The sequence below is a fragment of the Trichosurus vulpecula genome, chromosome 6 (genome assembly GCF_011100635.1).
Source record: "Trichosurus vulpecula isolate mTriVul1 chromosome 6, mTriVul1.pri, whole genome shotgun sequence".
Taxonomy (NCBI): Eukaryota; Metazoa; Chordata; class Mammalia; order Diprotodontia; family Phalangeridae; genus Trichosurus; species Trichosurus vulpecula.
The window spans coordinates 233,036,252-233,053,832 of record NC_050578.1 but is presented as its reverse complement, the minus strand read 5'-3'; the positions used below and the strand labels follow the sequence as shown (position 1 = coordinate 233,053,832).

The following is a 17,581-nucleotide window of genomic DNA, read 5'->3' as shown; positions in this document are numbered from 1 at the left end:
AAAGAATAAAACAAACAAGGGTTGAAAAAACAAATAATTTTGAAAGACTTTTCACCTCTGTTCAATGCCACGACCAACCGCAGTTGTGGAGAACTGTGGTTGAAGCAAGTGTATCCCCCTTCTGACAGAGAATTAATAGAATCAAGATGCTGAATAAGACAAACATTTTCAGTCACAGCCAATGTTGCAATCTGTTTTTTAAATGGAGGAAGTAGGGAGATGTGGGATAGGATTGCAAAAAAAAAAAATCCCATTGAAGGACATTTTGAAATGCATAGGAGAAAGCAGAAAGGTGGTCAAAAAGAATCACAGACAAGTAGGAGAGCCTTGAAAGTTACAAGTTACATATTGAATTTATTAGCATAAACTATCCATTATAAGCTCTAAGATATAGGGATTTGCAATGTCATATATAATCCTTTCTTTTTGTCCTAGTATGAATACAAAAACACATTTTATTTAAGTTCACAGTTTTTGAAAAAAGGAGAAAAAATAAAATGAATAGAAATAGACCCATTAGATAGTAATGCTTCATTCCTCTGCTAATGGGAAATAGTTTGGCTACTGCTTCATCAACTTAAACTGGCCAGCCATATCATACATAGCCTAAGGATTCTAATGAACTTCTTGAGAATTCAATACAAACTTATTAAGTAGCTGCCAGTCACTGAATTTTTAAGATCGATGAATAACATGCAGAGGTCTTGATATGGTTTCCTGCATTTCTTCTCTATATGCATGGATCATGACCACTATACTGCATTATAATAGTAAAAAAAATTCATGCTATTCCTATAAAAGAATATAGCTGGACGATTTTGCCAAAGGGCAATCATATGCTTTTATCATACTGGATTAAATGGAACAAAGAGATTAAGTATTGTCCCATATCTAGTCCTCCCCCATCCAATTCTTTAAAATGTTATTATCATCTAATAAAGCACTGTTCAGGCATATTTCTCTACCTCCCTGGACTTTTAAAAGCATAGATTCAAGGTGTAACAGTAATACCAACATAACTTCATAAGGCATCAGCTGTTAAAAGGTACATACATTTTATGGTAAATGTTAGAGTGAGTCCCTTTCAATCACATCCATTTAATATTTTTAATGTACTATTTCACTTTGAAATACAAATATCAATGTCCTTGCTGTTATCAGTGCCTTAGATAGGTGGATGAGATAGGAAGGGAGAAAAGTAGAAGAATTTTTCAACTTAATTAGCATATTTATGTATATCCATCTTTAGTTTAACAAAAGATTTATAGTAAGTTTATTTTATATTCTAAAGCATTATCCCGAAGAAAACTTTCTAGGGGCATGAAAGAAGGCCTTCTCAAAAATAGAAAGATTATTTTAAAAATTTAATCATTTAAATTATGCTTTTTAAATGATTAAAGAGAATAAAAATGAAATACTTTAAATATTCCCAGGTAAACCACAAGTCATTGTGAAGCTAAGTTTATATTTTCAGTGGTCATGAAAAATTTGCCATTAAAGTGAGTAATATTCACCTTACTATAAAATACGATATTGGAAAGGAACTAAATGACATACATTTTAATAAATAAAATAGCTTCTGTTTGATTTGGTCTTGATATTAAGTGAGGAATATGTAAAAGCTTCCAAAGTCTATTTGAAAATATTTTACACAAAGTGATTTTGAGAATACCAATGACTTGGAGACCTAACTACCTTACTGAATGCTCTACTACTAATCCAATAAGTAAATGACTTAAAGATTTTGCTAATGGAAGCATCTTTCATATCTGGTGTCAATTTTCTCAGTCATGCTTAGTTTTTTGAAGTCCAAGGGTTATTCTGACAAGAAACAAATTATTTAAATGAGAATTCTATACAAACCTGATCCTCCCTTTGCCAGGTATTTGTCCTTTGCATAAATGACAGAATCCAACATAGACTCAAAGAGGAGAAAATAGCCCTGTAAGGCAAAAGAAAAAAATGGATTTTAGAAACATGCAAGCACTCTGTGATCAAGCTAGTTTGGATTATAATATTCTGTATTATAATATGCAACTAAGTATTCAGTAATATCTCATTATATCCAGTATTCTATATAGCTTAAATCTGTCAGCATGGCAGTCATCAAGGTCAGGGTACAATAATGGACAAGTTTTCTCATCCCACTTTCCAGAATACTTCTTTTGTCCATTTTATAATCAAAAGGTTCTTAATTAAATTTCACTAAGATGGCATCATAACCTCAACTAGTTCTCTGCTACTCTACAATCCATCTAAAACACCTTTTCCTCTCTCCCCAATTCTAGCAAATGAATTAGCATTTTTATCTCACTAAAAAGACTGAGAGTACAACACTTTCCTCAAAACTTTTCATTACCACCACCCATTCTCTCCTATGGTCCTCTTGTCTCAGTTTGAAGTATTCCTTAGAAAGGTATCCATCTGTCCCCTTGATTCCAACACTGAGAAACTTGCTCAAATATCACTTCCTCCTTCATATGTACTTTCTATCATCATGACCTTTTAATTACACATGGCCTAATTCTTCCTTAATTCTCTGAAGGATTTAACACTCTGGACCTTCTGGATACTCTCTCCTAGGACACCAGGAGCTACCCAGTCTTCTGGTTCTCCCCCCTAACTTTCAACCTATTCCTTTCTTGTTTCCTTCTTCACCATCTTCTCTACTTCTTAAAACATGTGTTGTCCAAAGTCTGTCCTTAGGGCTCTTCTGTATATTACCTTGCTTGTGAATGTCATTCAACCCTAATAATCACTCCAATACAGTTAACTCCCACATCCCTATTTTTAACCTTGACCTCACACGATATTCTTCATTCCCAGTTACCTCCAAAAAGGCCTTCTTAGTATCATTAACACCTTAAACTCAATTTATCTAACATCCACTATGTGATCTATATATGTGTATGTGTGTGTGTGTATATATGTAGGTATACATATATACACACACACATATGCATATATACATATGTATATATATACACACATATATATATTTTATCTCATTGGAAATGCATTAAAGAGGGAAAAACATATACAATTAGAAGGGTATAAAAGCCTTCTAAATTTACAAAGAAATAAAAGGGCTAGGGGATAGAATAAGGGATGGATTTTTAGAAGGGTGTGTACTCTTAGAAAGATAGGTAGATTGAGGTGAAGAGTGGGGGGACAGGATAAGGGACAGACTATTAGAGAAGTGGGTAGATTAAAGAATAGGTGGGCAAGGTAGAAATAAATTAGAGGAGTGAGGAGGGATAGGGTAAATAGGGAGAGACGAATAGTGAGGAAAAATAGGAAGGAGGGAAATATGCGACAAGTAACTAGAGCTTAAAATGTGAATGGGATGAATTAACCCATAAAATGGAAATGGACAGCAGATTAAAAATCTGAATTCAACAATATGTTGCTTTCAGAAAACATAGTGAAAATGAGCGATATGCACAAAGATAAAATAAAGGGCTAGAGTAGAACTTGTATTGTAAAAAAAAGCAGGGATAATAACCATGATCTCAAAGTTAAAGCTAAAAATAAATTTAGGTAAAAGAGAAAAAGAGGGAAACCCTACTACGTGTTACCAATATATTTCAATATTGAACAGACTAATGGTTTTAGACCATTTAAAATAACTAGACAGTATAAAATATCTGAGAATATGCCTGTCAATACAGACACAGGAACTACATGAAAATAAACATTAAATACTTTTCAGATAAATACGGTCACATTTAAATAAGTGGAGTAATATTGACTGTTCATCAGTAAGTAAAGCCAATATAGTAAAAAATGACAAGTTTATCTAACTAATCTATTTAGGCATCCCAACTAAATTACTAAAAAATTATTTTACTGAGTTAGTGTGTGTATGTGCTTTGCTGTATCACATAACAAAAAAGCTTACGATTGTATTATCTCCTAGGTACCAATTTTCTAGAAATCCTGAACCCAGGTATCTACTTTAACTCAAGCTATGACAGGCCAAAGAAAGCAGAACATAAGAAGTTTACTTTGTTTGGTCCTTTATCATTGCTCACTCACATTTAACTTTTTACGTTTCTCTTCACTCCTGAGTTTGAACTTCAAAGCTTCTCCACAGCTCTGGCCTTCTAATCAGCAATGCTTAGAAGTCCTCCATTTCATTAAAGGTCCATTTTTCCCTTACAGCACTATACTCGGTTTTGCTGGATAAGTTATACTTGGCTGTAAGCCCAGATCCCTTACCTTGTAGAACAGCATCTGCTAAATCATGTGTGATCCTGACTACTGCTCATCCATTCTTGAATTCCTTCTTTCTGGCTACCTGCTATATATAACGTGTACATATATATATATATATATATCTGGCTACCTGCTATATATAACGTGTACACACACATATATATATATATATATATATATATATATATATATATATATATATATATATATATACACACACATACATACACCTGGAAGCTCTGGCTTTTGGTTGCAATGTTCCTGGGAATTTTCATTTTGGGATTTCTTTCAGGAGGTGATCAATAGATTCCTTCTATTTCCACTTTGCTCTCTGGTTCTAAGAAATCTGGGCATTTATTTCTTGAGACACAACGTCTTTTTTTGGGTCGTGGTGTTCAGATAGTCCAATAATTTTTAAATGTTTTCCCTTTGATCTGCTTTCCACGTCAGTTGGTTTTACTTTGAGATGCTTTATGTTTTTCCATTTTTTTTCAGCCTTTTGATTTTAACAGCTCTTTATGTCTCATGAAGTAAATGCCTTCTATTTGACCCATTTGAATTTCCAGGAAGTTTGTAGCTCGGGCAAGGTTTTGTACTTCTTGTGCCAAGCTGCTAATTTGCTTTCAAATTTTCTTCCATAGCTCTCATTTCTTTTCCAATTTTTTCCTCAAGCACTCTCATTTCATTTATAAAAACACTTTAGAACTCTTGCTTCATCTTTTCCAGGAATTTTAGATGAGTTTGTACCCAAGCAATATTTTTCTCTAAGGTACGGCTTTTAGATGTTCTGGAGTCATTTTCTTATGTATTTCTATCCCTGCCATCACAATAACTCATTATGGTGTAGTTTCTTTATTCGTTAATTCTTCTAGCCTTCCTTCTGGTTTCAGCCTTGTTGTTAGGGCTGGTCCCTGAGGCATTTCTGGAGGGAAAGTCTGAGCTGGTCCTATTGCTGCTTTCTTAGAGAACTGAGTGTTGTGTTAATCTAGTATTTTAGGCATTGGCTGGGGACTTGCAAGCTTTCGATGTTCCCAGAATAGTCTGATCCAGGGCAGTCTAATTACTACTCCCCGCTCTCAATCTGAGCTCTGCAAGTTCCTGACCTGGGTCTGAGTCCAAGGAAGAATGCACTGCTGTTGGACTCAGCACCTATTAGTCTGCTGGAAAGCTCTGTTGGTTCACAGTAGCAGAACTGCAGGCTTGAATTTCTTGCCCTGATTATTCATTTGCAGGCTAAGCTATATGCAGGAAATGAGACCCTGCAATGAACTTCAGGTCTGGGCCACACCACTGCTCCTGCTTCTGCTAGCTTCTGAACTTCCTCCTTTCTTTAGACCATCCAAGGCTTCCCTGTGCTGTTTGTGCAGGTCCCCTTCTCACTCTGCCCTGGATCTGTAATCTGGGATTGGGTAGTGGGTGACAATGCTGCCAGCTGGCACCTGTCCCCATTGCAGTGCTGTGCTATGGGCTCCAGGGCAGGTCTGGAGCCTTCTTCTGGGCTGGTATATAGCTTCTATCTGAGCGCCAGATAGTGCTGTGCTTATTGTCCGCAGACTTCTTTTTATCTGTCTCCCTATGCCAACCTGATCCGGATAAAAGATTCACTGTGACTTGTTATGGACTTCTCCATTAGGATTCAGTCTGGTGCATTTTATAGACCTATGTGGAGGAGTGGTGGATGGGAGCTGCATTTCTCTCTTCTGTTCTGCCATCTTAGCTCCACCCAGTATATGATCTTTATACTAAAACCTCCTTATTCTTCTGATTTTTACCATTTCTTTCAGTAACACCACTAGTCACCCAGTCCCTCATTTTTTTGAACCTTGGTGTTATCCTTGACTATTCCCTGTTGTAGATAACCAGCCCCCAAGTGCTACACATTTTTTTCCTGTAATCTCTCTATCATCTATCCCCTCTCCCTCTCATCTACTCTCACAATAACCACCCTAGTACAGGCCTTTGTTTACACTTTCCTGAACTTTATGATAACCCCTTGCAGGTCTTCTCTTGCCTTTCTCCCTATCCGTCATACCACTGTCAAATTCATGTTCTTTATTAATAGCTAGTAATTCTCTGCTCAAAAATCCTTCAAGGCTCCTATTACTCCAGCTCATTCAAGGACCTCCACAATCTAGCACCCCTTCCAAAGTTACATCAAACTACTCCCTTTCATAGTTTATACTTCAACCACGCCTTACTCTTGTTCTTTTGGTCTCTGTTCCTTTGCTCAATCTGTTGGCTATGCTTAGGATGGGCTACCCTGCCTCCTTTTCTATCCTTTAACTCCTCCCTTTCTGTCAAAGCCCTAACTGAAATGCCACTTCTCCTGACAAAGAATTCTCAGATTTACCAAGACCTTTCCTAGAATCCTGCTTGCATTTTTCTTCACTACTTCTATATTATCTTCTATTCTAGTTATTTGTGTACCTATATTTGGTTCTATGCCAATGTCTTACTGGAGAAGACATTAGGTTCTTTAAGACTATCTATACTACTGTATTGCAAACTCTAGCAAGCTGGAAATGCTTTGAATAAAGGCCCAATGATAGACTGTATGTCTGCCATGAAAGGATCAGTTAAGTTTAAAGAAACTCATTATCATAAGGGTGGCTACTGGGAGATAGATTTCTTTGGTCACAACAATTCAAAGATTTATTAGGTTTAGATGAGTTATAATTTGCAAAATAGCTAATAATAATAATAAAATAGCTAACATATAGTACTTACTATGGGTCAGCTAGGTGGCACAGTGGATACAGTACTGGGCCTGGAGTCAGGAAGACCTGAATTCAAATCTGACCTCAAACACTAGCTCTAAATGAGCTTAAATGTAAAATAAGCTAGAGAAGGAAACAGCAAACCATCTTTACCAAGAAAACCCCCTTAAAAAGAGGTCATGAAGAGTCAGACATGACTGAAAATGACTAAACAATAATAACTATGCTAAGCCCTTTACAATTATTATCACATTTGATCCTCACAAAAACTCTGAGAGGTAGCTGTTACTATCCCCCATTTTACAGATGAGGAAAGTGAGGCAAACAGAGATTAAGTGACTTGCCCAGGGTCACTGAAACTGTATTTGAATTCAGGTCTTCCAATAAAGTAAGTAATTTGGTTTGCTGTTACATCCCTACTAAATTATAAGTTCCATGAAGAGTAAGACAATTAGGCTTATGTCATCACACCATGAAATACCTCACTGTGCATCATCCCAATTTAACACAGTGTTTTCTCTAGACAACTAAGAATGTTTCCAGGATTACACCACCTCTAGGTAAGGTAAGCCATATTTTAGACTGATAAGTTCTAGACTACAAAGGATAATAAATAAATGATAGCACATGTAAAGAAACAACGCATTACTACCATATGACTCAAATACATTCCAAAAGCACACCAAAGTCTTAGAAATTTTGTAGTTACATGAACGTAGCTGTTAACTGGATCTCATTAAATTGAGAAGAAGCTTATCCAAATTAAACTATTCTAGAGTAAGGTACATCTTAGCCCATTCTTTGCACAATCAGAAAAATAGTACCTACTCTGTGTGCCAGGTCCCTGTAGAGAAATTATAATGGATGCATTTCAAAGAAAACATAATTTGCTTCGGCCTTTTTTGTGTTTGTGTGCTTGAAACTAGGACAACAAAGTTATTTTTTAAGAGCATGGAAACAAATATTTAATCTTACACTAAGACTACACAAGCTTCATAAAAGACTAAAAACAATTAAAACTGACAAGAAATACAGCTATTTCAATGAAACTTGGTATCAACAATTATGTCATAATTTCATCAGAAAACAATGCTCATTTAAAAATTAATATAATAATCACATAACTTTAAAAGAAATGGATTCTAATAAGAATCTTTTTGTATATTTGTAAATACTAAAAAAGTTTGGCTATCTTTTCCCCCTTACTCTCCTCACCTTTGTTAGTGCCTTTTGCTTCTCTGAATAGAACATTTTAATAACTTTACAAAATTCCTTTGATTCTCATTAATGTCATTTGTGTATGCAATCATCGTTAGTTGCTTGTCATTCAAGTAATGCACAGGTTTATATACAAAATGGCTTACAAATAAATAACCATTTACCCATCTGCTTAGAGTGGGCACTAATTTATGCTATGTTAGGAACTCTATTCCTCTTAGTATTATAAGCTAGTAAAGCACCTGAAAAGGCTAGAAAAAACATTTTTTCCTAGCTTCTTTTTGCTAAAAACAATATAAAAAGGATAAAATGCACTAATGCTGTAACTGGAAGACAAGTTATAAATAAGAATAATTTCAAAGGCTTATAATTATAATTAACTTCATTGCAAACTTTACACTAAATTAGAAAAAGGTCTTATAGCTTTACTCTTCCAAATTAGTTCAACTACATATATTGAATATTACATAAGTGCAAAATCACACATATCTTTGGGACAAATATGTAAAAGTAGCTTCCCATATCAACATATGCAAACATTTAAAGCAAAGTCATTAATTAGCCAATAATTAATGTTTAAAATTAAAATCATTTATTGGATATTTGCTATTAATATAAATCCTTTATGAACAATTTTCAAAACATATTGGTTTAATAGGTGTTTTCCTTTTTTTTTCTTTACAAATATGATCTAGATTTGTGATTTTTATCTGCATATGGAAATCACTGTGTGATAACTCCCTACAATGATCCAGGCCAGAAACTTAAGACTCACTCAAAGTCTTAGAAAATTGCCTGAGGGCACTGAGAAATTAAGTAAGTTGAATACAATAATGCAGCTAATATGTGTCAGAGGCTCAGCAAATCTTCCAGACTCCAAAGCCAGCCCTCTATACATTAGGAATTTCTCTTATTTTCCCAGGTCAGGAACAAAAACAAAACACAACAAAAAACCCTTTTAATCACATTCCCCCGAAACTTAAAACCACTGTACATCCTTTCATGAATAAGAAAGCATCTTAAAGGACCAAACAAAATAATTTTATCAAAGTAACGACTTGCTCAAAGTATTTTGCCCAATACGCTTCTGATTTAAACAGTTTTCCACCAAGAAAAATACTGGGGACGTTTTCTATCCTATTGCTCCATAGCTGATGGACTATCAATTTTAAAAGCATATTCTTATTTTCTACCTACATTTGGGTTATTATGTAATTTCTATTTTCATTAACATCAATATTTATCTTTGTGTATACTTTATGAGCATAAAAGAATGTAATTTCCTTATAGAAATGGCATAAAACTGAAATTAGATCCTACTGAAAACTGAATACTACAAATGTCTATAAATTAACATTTTCCTAAAGATTATGGTAAGGTTTGGATTTCGAATGATATGAAACGTAAATTTTTTTCATAAAAGATTGAGAAAGACGTGGCTTAGCTGGCAACTTGCTTTTGGTTTAACTGTATAAAGAATTTCTGCTGTGTAAAGCTAGATTTAAAAATTAATACACATACTACAATATATACAGAACAGTCTAAATGATTTTATTGGAAGATAAATTAATACACCTAATAAGAAAATATGAACAGGCCAAAGGCCTCTTACAGGCTGTGCTAAAGGGCATTGTCCTTTCTCTCAACTTTCCACTTAGCTACACTTGATTTTATCACAGTACTATATTCTCCTCACCATGATATAACATCCTTTAAGTTACTGGGAAATGTCCTTGGTTCTGAATCAAGTCATTTATTACTGATATCAGAAAGCTTTGCTCTGTGTGCCATGCTCATCTGTAGTGTAATTTAGAATGTAATTTCACAGGCTGCTGCTTCACCTGTAGGGGTACCATCTGGAAAGAGAATTATACCTGACATTTCCCCCCATAATGCTCTAGGGGTATTCTTCCTTCTAAATAAGCAACCTTTACATTTTTAGAAAAATCTTGGATTTACATCTTCAGAATTAATTACTGGGAAGGGAACATATTGCACTAAATCTGGGAATAGATTATACATGTCCAGTAGACTTATTACTGGTTGAAGTGAGAGAAAAGGAAAGCAAAGGAAAGCAAAGTGGCAAAGGAAGGATGGATGTCCACCCTGCCCTATCTTTCTCTGAGACATATGAATGATATAGAAAACTTTCATGCCTGTGGAATAAGTTGCTTCTTTTTACATCATGATTTATTCTATTTATTTCTTTTTATACTCAAATAAGTGATTTACTGAGATTTTTTTCCAACAGATAAACACTGACGACCCAAAAATGGTTCATACATAAGATTAATATTTCAAAGTCTAACTAGTACTTAAATCAATAGTGTATGATCAGGAAACAAATGGTATTTACAATAATTAATTGAAAAAAAAGCCTACAAACACAATACTAATTTGTGAGAGGTATAACCATGCAGTGTATTGAGAAGCAGCCTTAGAGTCAAGGATACATGAGTTTTAAGTCCTGCTTCTGACACAAAGCAGGTCTGTGGCCCCAGCCAATTCACATCATTTGTCAAACCCACAGGTGATGAACATAAAAATTACATACCTTAAAGTTACAAAGTAGGAATTGTGTGTCAGTAATCTTATCTGCCTATATGAATATTTCACATTTTTATTCAAAATTTAGTTTCTATTCCCTTCTCTAATTTACTGGGTTATATTTTATCTTGTACTTTCTCTGTATATTCACTCAGATATTCTTCAAGCCAAATAATTAAGAAATTCAAGAATTAGACCTAAGATAACTGACAATGTTTAACCATTCAATGAATTTCCTCTGAAATATCTTTCATGGTGCTATTTGATAAAAAAAATGGGCAAGAAAATAAGTTAATTATGAATAATAGCTATATTTTCTAATGCAAAGGCAAGGGAAAATATGATGGGGGTAGAGACCAGGGAGTTTAAATTTTTTAAAATTCTAAAAGATGTTCTTCCTAGAGATAATGAGCCACATACACAGTTCCAGTGTTGCTTGGATTGTAAACTCTAAGATCTTCTGGGCAAAGACCTAGTTCAGGAAAACTACGCATTTACCAATTATAAATAAAATTAATCATACTCGAAGCTCAATTTATAGATCTTATAGAGATAAATCATGATAAAACATCACACATTTAAAAAATAATGATCATCACAGATATAAAAAATCTATGGATCTATGATCTTACCAAAGTGCACATTTCCCTCTACTGCTACTGATAACAACTGTGGTGATAATGATCAAAGATCTTTGCCACCCATTCAATAGGCCTCCAGTTGGGCCAGTTAAGAGAGACCTGATCAGAGTCAGGCCTACACCTTTGTGATGCCAATCACTGGTGAAGGATCTTTCCCACACCCTTTTGCTGACTGGATGTGAAGCCCTTGGGCCATTGAGAACTGAGAATTCAGAATCCAGCCCAAGGAGGAGAAGTAAGAATTCTGAGAAGACAGAGCTGCAGAAAGAGTGTGGAGGGGAGAGTGGAAACTAGGGAGCTGCAGAGACTAGAGAACTGAGGGGGGAGAGAACACAAGCAAGTAGATAGTTAGGATTCATGAGTGTTTACAGGGAAGTCCCAGCAGGGGGAAAGGTTACAGAACGACTTGGTTCTTTGCTATAATACAGTGTTGTAATTTCCTTGTTGCTACATTGAGGTGGGCTTACTGGTTTTGGAATATAATTACTGCTACATTGAATTGGAGTTATTGGTCTTGGGGTTTGATCTTCTGGTGTCTAAATAAATGTTATGCTTCCTCTGCCTTCTACCTACAGAGGTTTTCATATTTTGCAATTCTGAACTATACAGACATTCATCCTCAAGGTCATGAATGTTGCCTTACTGATACAACAACCATTTATGCATTCTTATTCTGTGTGATTCTTATAGATACTTAATATTAATACGTATCTCTGATCTTAGCAGCTTGGACGTTTCCTCCAATACTGCAGATTGCAACCTATCTCTCTGTCTGCCAATCCGGGGCAACTTTCTGTCCATGTCTGACAATAAATTCACCCCTGAGGGCCTATCAATATGTGGGAGTTTCCTTTTCCTCTGGTCATTTTTTGCTATGTCACATAACCAGTCCATTTTCTTTTTCTGTCATACCTGATGATAGTCTAGACACTCCTTGTCTATCGTAAGTTGTACTGTGCTCACACTCACCATGTGCCTCTCCGCTGCCCTCTATGCCACATTCATTTTGAATTTTTTCGAGGATCTTGATTTCCATATTATGCAGCCATATAACAACATTGGTAGAATACCACATTCTACAAGATGGGACTTTCTTTCCATGGAAATTTAGGGTCATTAAAGGTACACTGCAATTTCCTGAAGACAACCCAACTCACATTGCTATTTAACTCTAGTCTCAACTTGTCCATTTGTACTTTCTGTCCCAGACAGCAATACTGATGGTTGACTTCTATAAATCGTTCATCCAATTGCATATTATAGTCTGGGTTCAAGGTATTCTCCATACACTGTTCTTTCCCTTGTAGATGGTCAAGTCAAAGGCTAGAGTACACATGCAGCTCTTCAGAAGGCTCTCCAATGTTATGGTGCTTGGTGCAACTAGTACAATGTCACGTGCAAATGGGAGTGACTGAAAGACCTTGCCCTTCCCTGAGAATTCCTCTTCAACGTGGACTCTACACTAGACCTCTTTCATCACAGTGACAAACACCTTTAACAAGCGTATTGTAGAGGGCCAGCTCTAAGAAAGTCCATTCTGGGACAAGATACAGGCCAGAGGCCTGTTCTTGCTCCTGGGCTGATAACTTGGCACGTGGGCTCTCCACCCCGCCTTGGCATGCACATGCTGCTCAGGATGAAGGCTCTTCAAGCCTCCTTGGTATACATGTGCTCTATCCAAAACCCCCGCAGCACATATGTGACAAATACCACCCGTGGTCTATTAACACAATATTGTTTATGGCAAAATGGGAACAAAAGCAGGAAGTCATGCATTATGCAAATGCCTCTCACATGGATTTGTTGATTCTGCTTGCCTAAAAGGTATATAAGCCTTGTTCCTCAGTTAAATAAACAGAGCTGTTCTTCACTCTCCTACCTGGCCCATGTTTTTCTTTTCATTCTCTGCAGCATTCGCCCATCTCTGGCCATTTTGGCACCACAGCCGCTGGCAGCAGCATATATCCCTGATTTATGGTTTGCCTGATACTTATGATCAGAGAGTTCAACGAAGCATTTTTTTTTATCTTTTATATCCTTTAAGGACTCTTTTCCAAACATTCCTACTAATTCTCCATAAAGGAGCTACCCAATGAGATTGGGTAGGAGAGAAAGTCTTCTTTCTCTGAACTTTTTAATAGTTTATAGATACCAGTCCAACATCTAGGCTTCTCATTTGCTATCCCTTACTTTCTTTATATGACTGAATTAGCATATGTTTTTAATGGTATCTCTTTTGTGAGTTATCACTTTCATACATAAACTAGAAACTACTTATGCCAATCATGCATTTTTCAGTGCCTTTTCAGTAACTTAAAGGTCTATTTCTTCTGAAATTGTGGATTTCATAATTTATAGCCACAGGGAATTACAAGCAGAACACTAGTTTTGAAAAGAAGAGTGTTTGTGGCAGGCAGAAGCCTAGGAACATTGAACATACTGAGTAAATTCTCAAACTTCTACATCCCCCAAACTGGTTTTTGAGGACAGTTTAAATATTATTAGTGAAAGGGAGCTCACTACTGTACACAGTTGACTAATCTATTTTCCAAAGTTCTAATTGTTAGAATTTTTTTTCCTACGTTGAATACCTTGTGCCTTTCACTCACTAGACCTAGTTTTCCCTTACAGAGCTACTCAGAATAAAAATCTTTCTTCTTCATTAAAAGACTTCAAACCTTTAAAGACAGCCATCACTTCTCTTCCTAAGTCTTCTATTTTCTAACTTAAACATTCCCAGTTCACTCAACTATTTCTCAAAGAACAAGTTATATTTTAGTTTTAGTCACCTCACCATTCTGTTTTCCTCTGAGAGCCAACTAATGGTTAATTTTTGCATACTATGTAACATATACTATACCGTGTCCACAAAAATATACTGAGTCTTTGTCAAGTGCCTAGTTAAAATTTTCATGTTATGTCTACAGTATTCCTCTAATCTATCAGTCCAATAAACCCTAACACAGAAGATGACTAAGTTTGGTATGACTTCTTGTTTTTAGTAAATATAGGCCTTAGTCTAGTAATCATTTTCCAAGTACCCACAAATATACATTTTGAAAATTCAATCTAGAATGTTGTCAAGGAATGGAGTAAAGAGATAGATAGTTGGTCTTTAGTTTACAGAGACCACTTTTTTTGAAAACCAGAATGGCACCTGCCCATCTCTAGGACTGTCGCACATCTCCCATTCTCTGCCATTTGCAAATTATCAATAATAGTCACTAGGGAGTCATAATTGCAAGCTTCTCTCTGTAGCTTGTGATATAATCCACCCAGGCTGAGGATCTGAATCTCACAGATGAGCAAAGAGATCCTTTGCTGCAGTACACTTCTACAATCTGAAAAAAAACACTCTCTCCCATAATGAATCACTTATGAAAAAATAGGATGAATTTAAAAAATATAGGTGGGACTTGCAAAACAGACATAAATTAAGAGTTCATTATGGGATGTTCAGAAAAACTTGGGGAGGCTTATAGGAACTGATGCAATATGAAGTGAACAGAACCAGGAGAACATTCTACACAGTAACATCAACATTGTAAGGATGATCAAGAATGAAAGATTTACCTACTTTAAGCAATACAATGATCTAAGACAATTCCAAAGGACCCATGATGAAAAATGCTATGTATCTCTAGAGGGAAAACTGATGAATTCTAAATGAGGTCTGAAGCATACCTAAAAAAATTTTTTCTTTATGTTTATTGTTTTATTTTGTTGGTGTTTTCTTTTGCAACATGGCTAATATGGAAATGTTTTGCATGTCTTCACATATATAACAGGTATCAAATTGCTTGCTTCTCAAGGAGTGGAGATGGTTGGGAGAGAGAGAATTTGGAGCTCAAAATTTTTAAAAAATGATTGTCAAAAATTTTTTACATGTAACTGGGACAGATTTAACATATATATATATATATGCATACACACACACAGTACACTCATTATTCATTATTATTCATTATCATTATTATTATTATATTATACTCATTCACATTACAATGTGAGTCAGAAATCACAAAGTACAGAGTTGGAAAGGACCTCTGTGGCCATCTGATACAGCTCTTACCTGAAAAAGATTACCACTTCAACATTTGCCTGAAGATCTCCAACAACATAAACTGAAACCCATTACATCCAAAGGCAGCCCATTTCACTTTTGGCTCTAATTACTCCCTTAGAGAAAGCTCATCCACTTTTTTATTTTAATTAGCAAGCATCAAAAAGAATTAATCTCTCTCTTTTACTACTCCCCTCACCCCCACCCACACTGGGAATATTAAATAAAAAAAAATAAAGCTCTCATTATGTAGCTGCATAGTCTGGCAAAACAAATTCCCACATTAGTTATATCCAAAAATATATGTGTCACTGTTCACTGTCATTGTTTTAAATTCACCACCTTCTTGTCAGGTGCTAAGTGGCATGTTTCATCTTCATTCTTTGTTCTTGTGGTTTATCATTGCATTGATCAGAGTTCTAAAGTCCTTCAAAGCTATTTTGCTCTATAAGATTGTCCCTGTATAAATTGTTCTTCTAGTTTTGCTCACTTTGTTCTACATCAACTTCTAGTGGTCTTTCCAGTTCCCTCTGAAATTGTCCATTTTATCTCTCATCAATTTTTAAAATTTCAGCTATCATTTTTATACCACGCTGCCGGTCCTCCAGTCTCCACCTCAATCTAAAACTGAAGATCCTACTCTGTGACCCTGGGCTTAATTGGTGATTATCACCTTATCCTACTTTGTCTCAGATCCACTGTGGTACTTCTAAGTCATCTATCTCCATATAACAGGCTCTGATTAAAATGAAGGTACCAACTGAGACTGTGGAGGCTCTGACTGGTAAATTTCATTTTATCTTGCCCAGTGTCAGGTCTACCACTAAATCACTTTCTCTACCCTTTCCCAACTTAATCTCTAAGAACACTAACATTCCTGGGAAGGACATGACAATCAACTGCCCCATGACACTAATCACCATATAGTCTGACTTTTCTGTCAAAAAACTCCTCTCTGGTCACTACTCCTCTATCTGTATTGTTTTCCCTTACTAGACTGTAAGATCCTTGAGGACAGGATCTGTCTTCTTTGCTAATAATTGTATTCCCAGAGCTTAGCTCAGTGCCTGGGACATAGTGAGCACCTTATGAATTTATTCATCTGGATGACTCAAATCTTTATTTCTAGCCCAAACTTCTCTTTGAGTTACAACTCCTTAGCTTCCTCATTTGTAAAATGAAGATAATAATAACACCTACCGGGAAAGGACTGAAAAATAAATGAGAAGCTAGAACTAAAGCACTTTACAAACCTTGAAACACTTGAGCCACTATATAATTTCTAATTGTCTGTAGGAATTTCTATCTAAATGTTCCAGTATCAAACCAAACTAAATATATATACATATATATATATAACATATATATGAAATTTGAACTCATCCTACTCCTTCCACTTACAAATAACCAGCTTCTGCTCTGGTACCTTCAATCTTTGTCCTTCTATTCTTGATGCTTTGCTCAGATTCAGATAATGAAAATGGTACATGAGCTTATCTATTCAAAAGTTCCCTTCAATGATTCAAATGCAACCCATCTATCCCTTCCCACCATGAAGGACTCTCACCCACTTACACCCAAAAGTTTACCACAGAGGGCCAACACAACATGTTAGGAATCAGACATACACCTACAAGCCCTCATTTTTGCCATGCAAACAGCCCATCTTCTCTTCTTATCACACAATTCCTCAATGACATTTTTTACTTTTGTTCTTTGGAATTCTTTATTGTTTGGTTATAAGACAGTCAGTCAACAAGCAATTTATGAATCATGTGCTATGTGCCAGGCCCTGTACTAAGCAGCAGAAATAAAAAGAAAAGCAAAAGACAGTCTCTATCTTGAGGAGTTCACAATCTAATGGGGAAGAAAACAAGCAAATATTAACAGGGATTGGGGGAATTATAGCAGGAATGTAGGGATGGTTTAACATAAGGAAACCTATTAACATAATTGATTATATTGATAAAAAAGTTTTAAAAAATCATATAATCTTATCAATAGATGCAGAAAAAGCTTTTAATTAAAATACAACATTCATTCTTATTAAAAACATTTGAAAGCATAAATGTAAATGGATTTTTCCTTAAAATGATGAGAAGCACATACCTAAAACCATCAGTAAGGATTATTTGTAATGAGGATAAGCTAGAAGCATTCCAAGTAAGATAAAGAGT

The 17,581-nt window shown here is 35.5% G+C and overlaps 1 protein-coding gene across 1 annotated transcript in view; it reads right to left on the bottom strand.

The window, feature by feature from the left end:
- PRMT3 (protein arginine methyltransferase 3) overlaps positions 1-17,581 on the bottom strand; it is a 160,746-nt gene that overhangs the window by 67,006 nt on the left and 76,159 nt on the right. Inside the window, exon 11 of the mRNA XM_036763634.1 lies at positions 1,864-1,942. Coding sequence (XP_036619529.1) covers positions 1,864-1,942 — 79 coding nt within the window. The remainder of the gene's footprint in view (positions 1-1,863; positions 1,943-17,581) is intronic.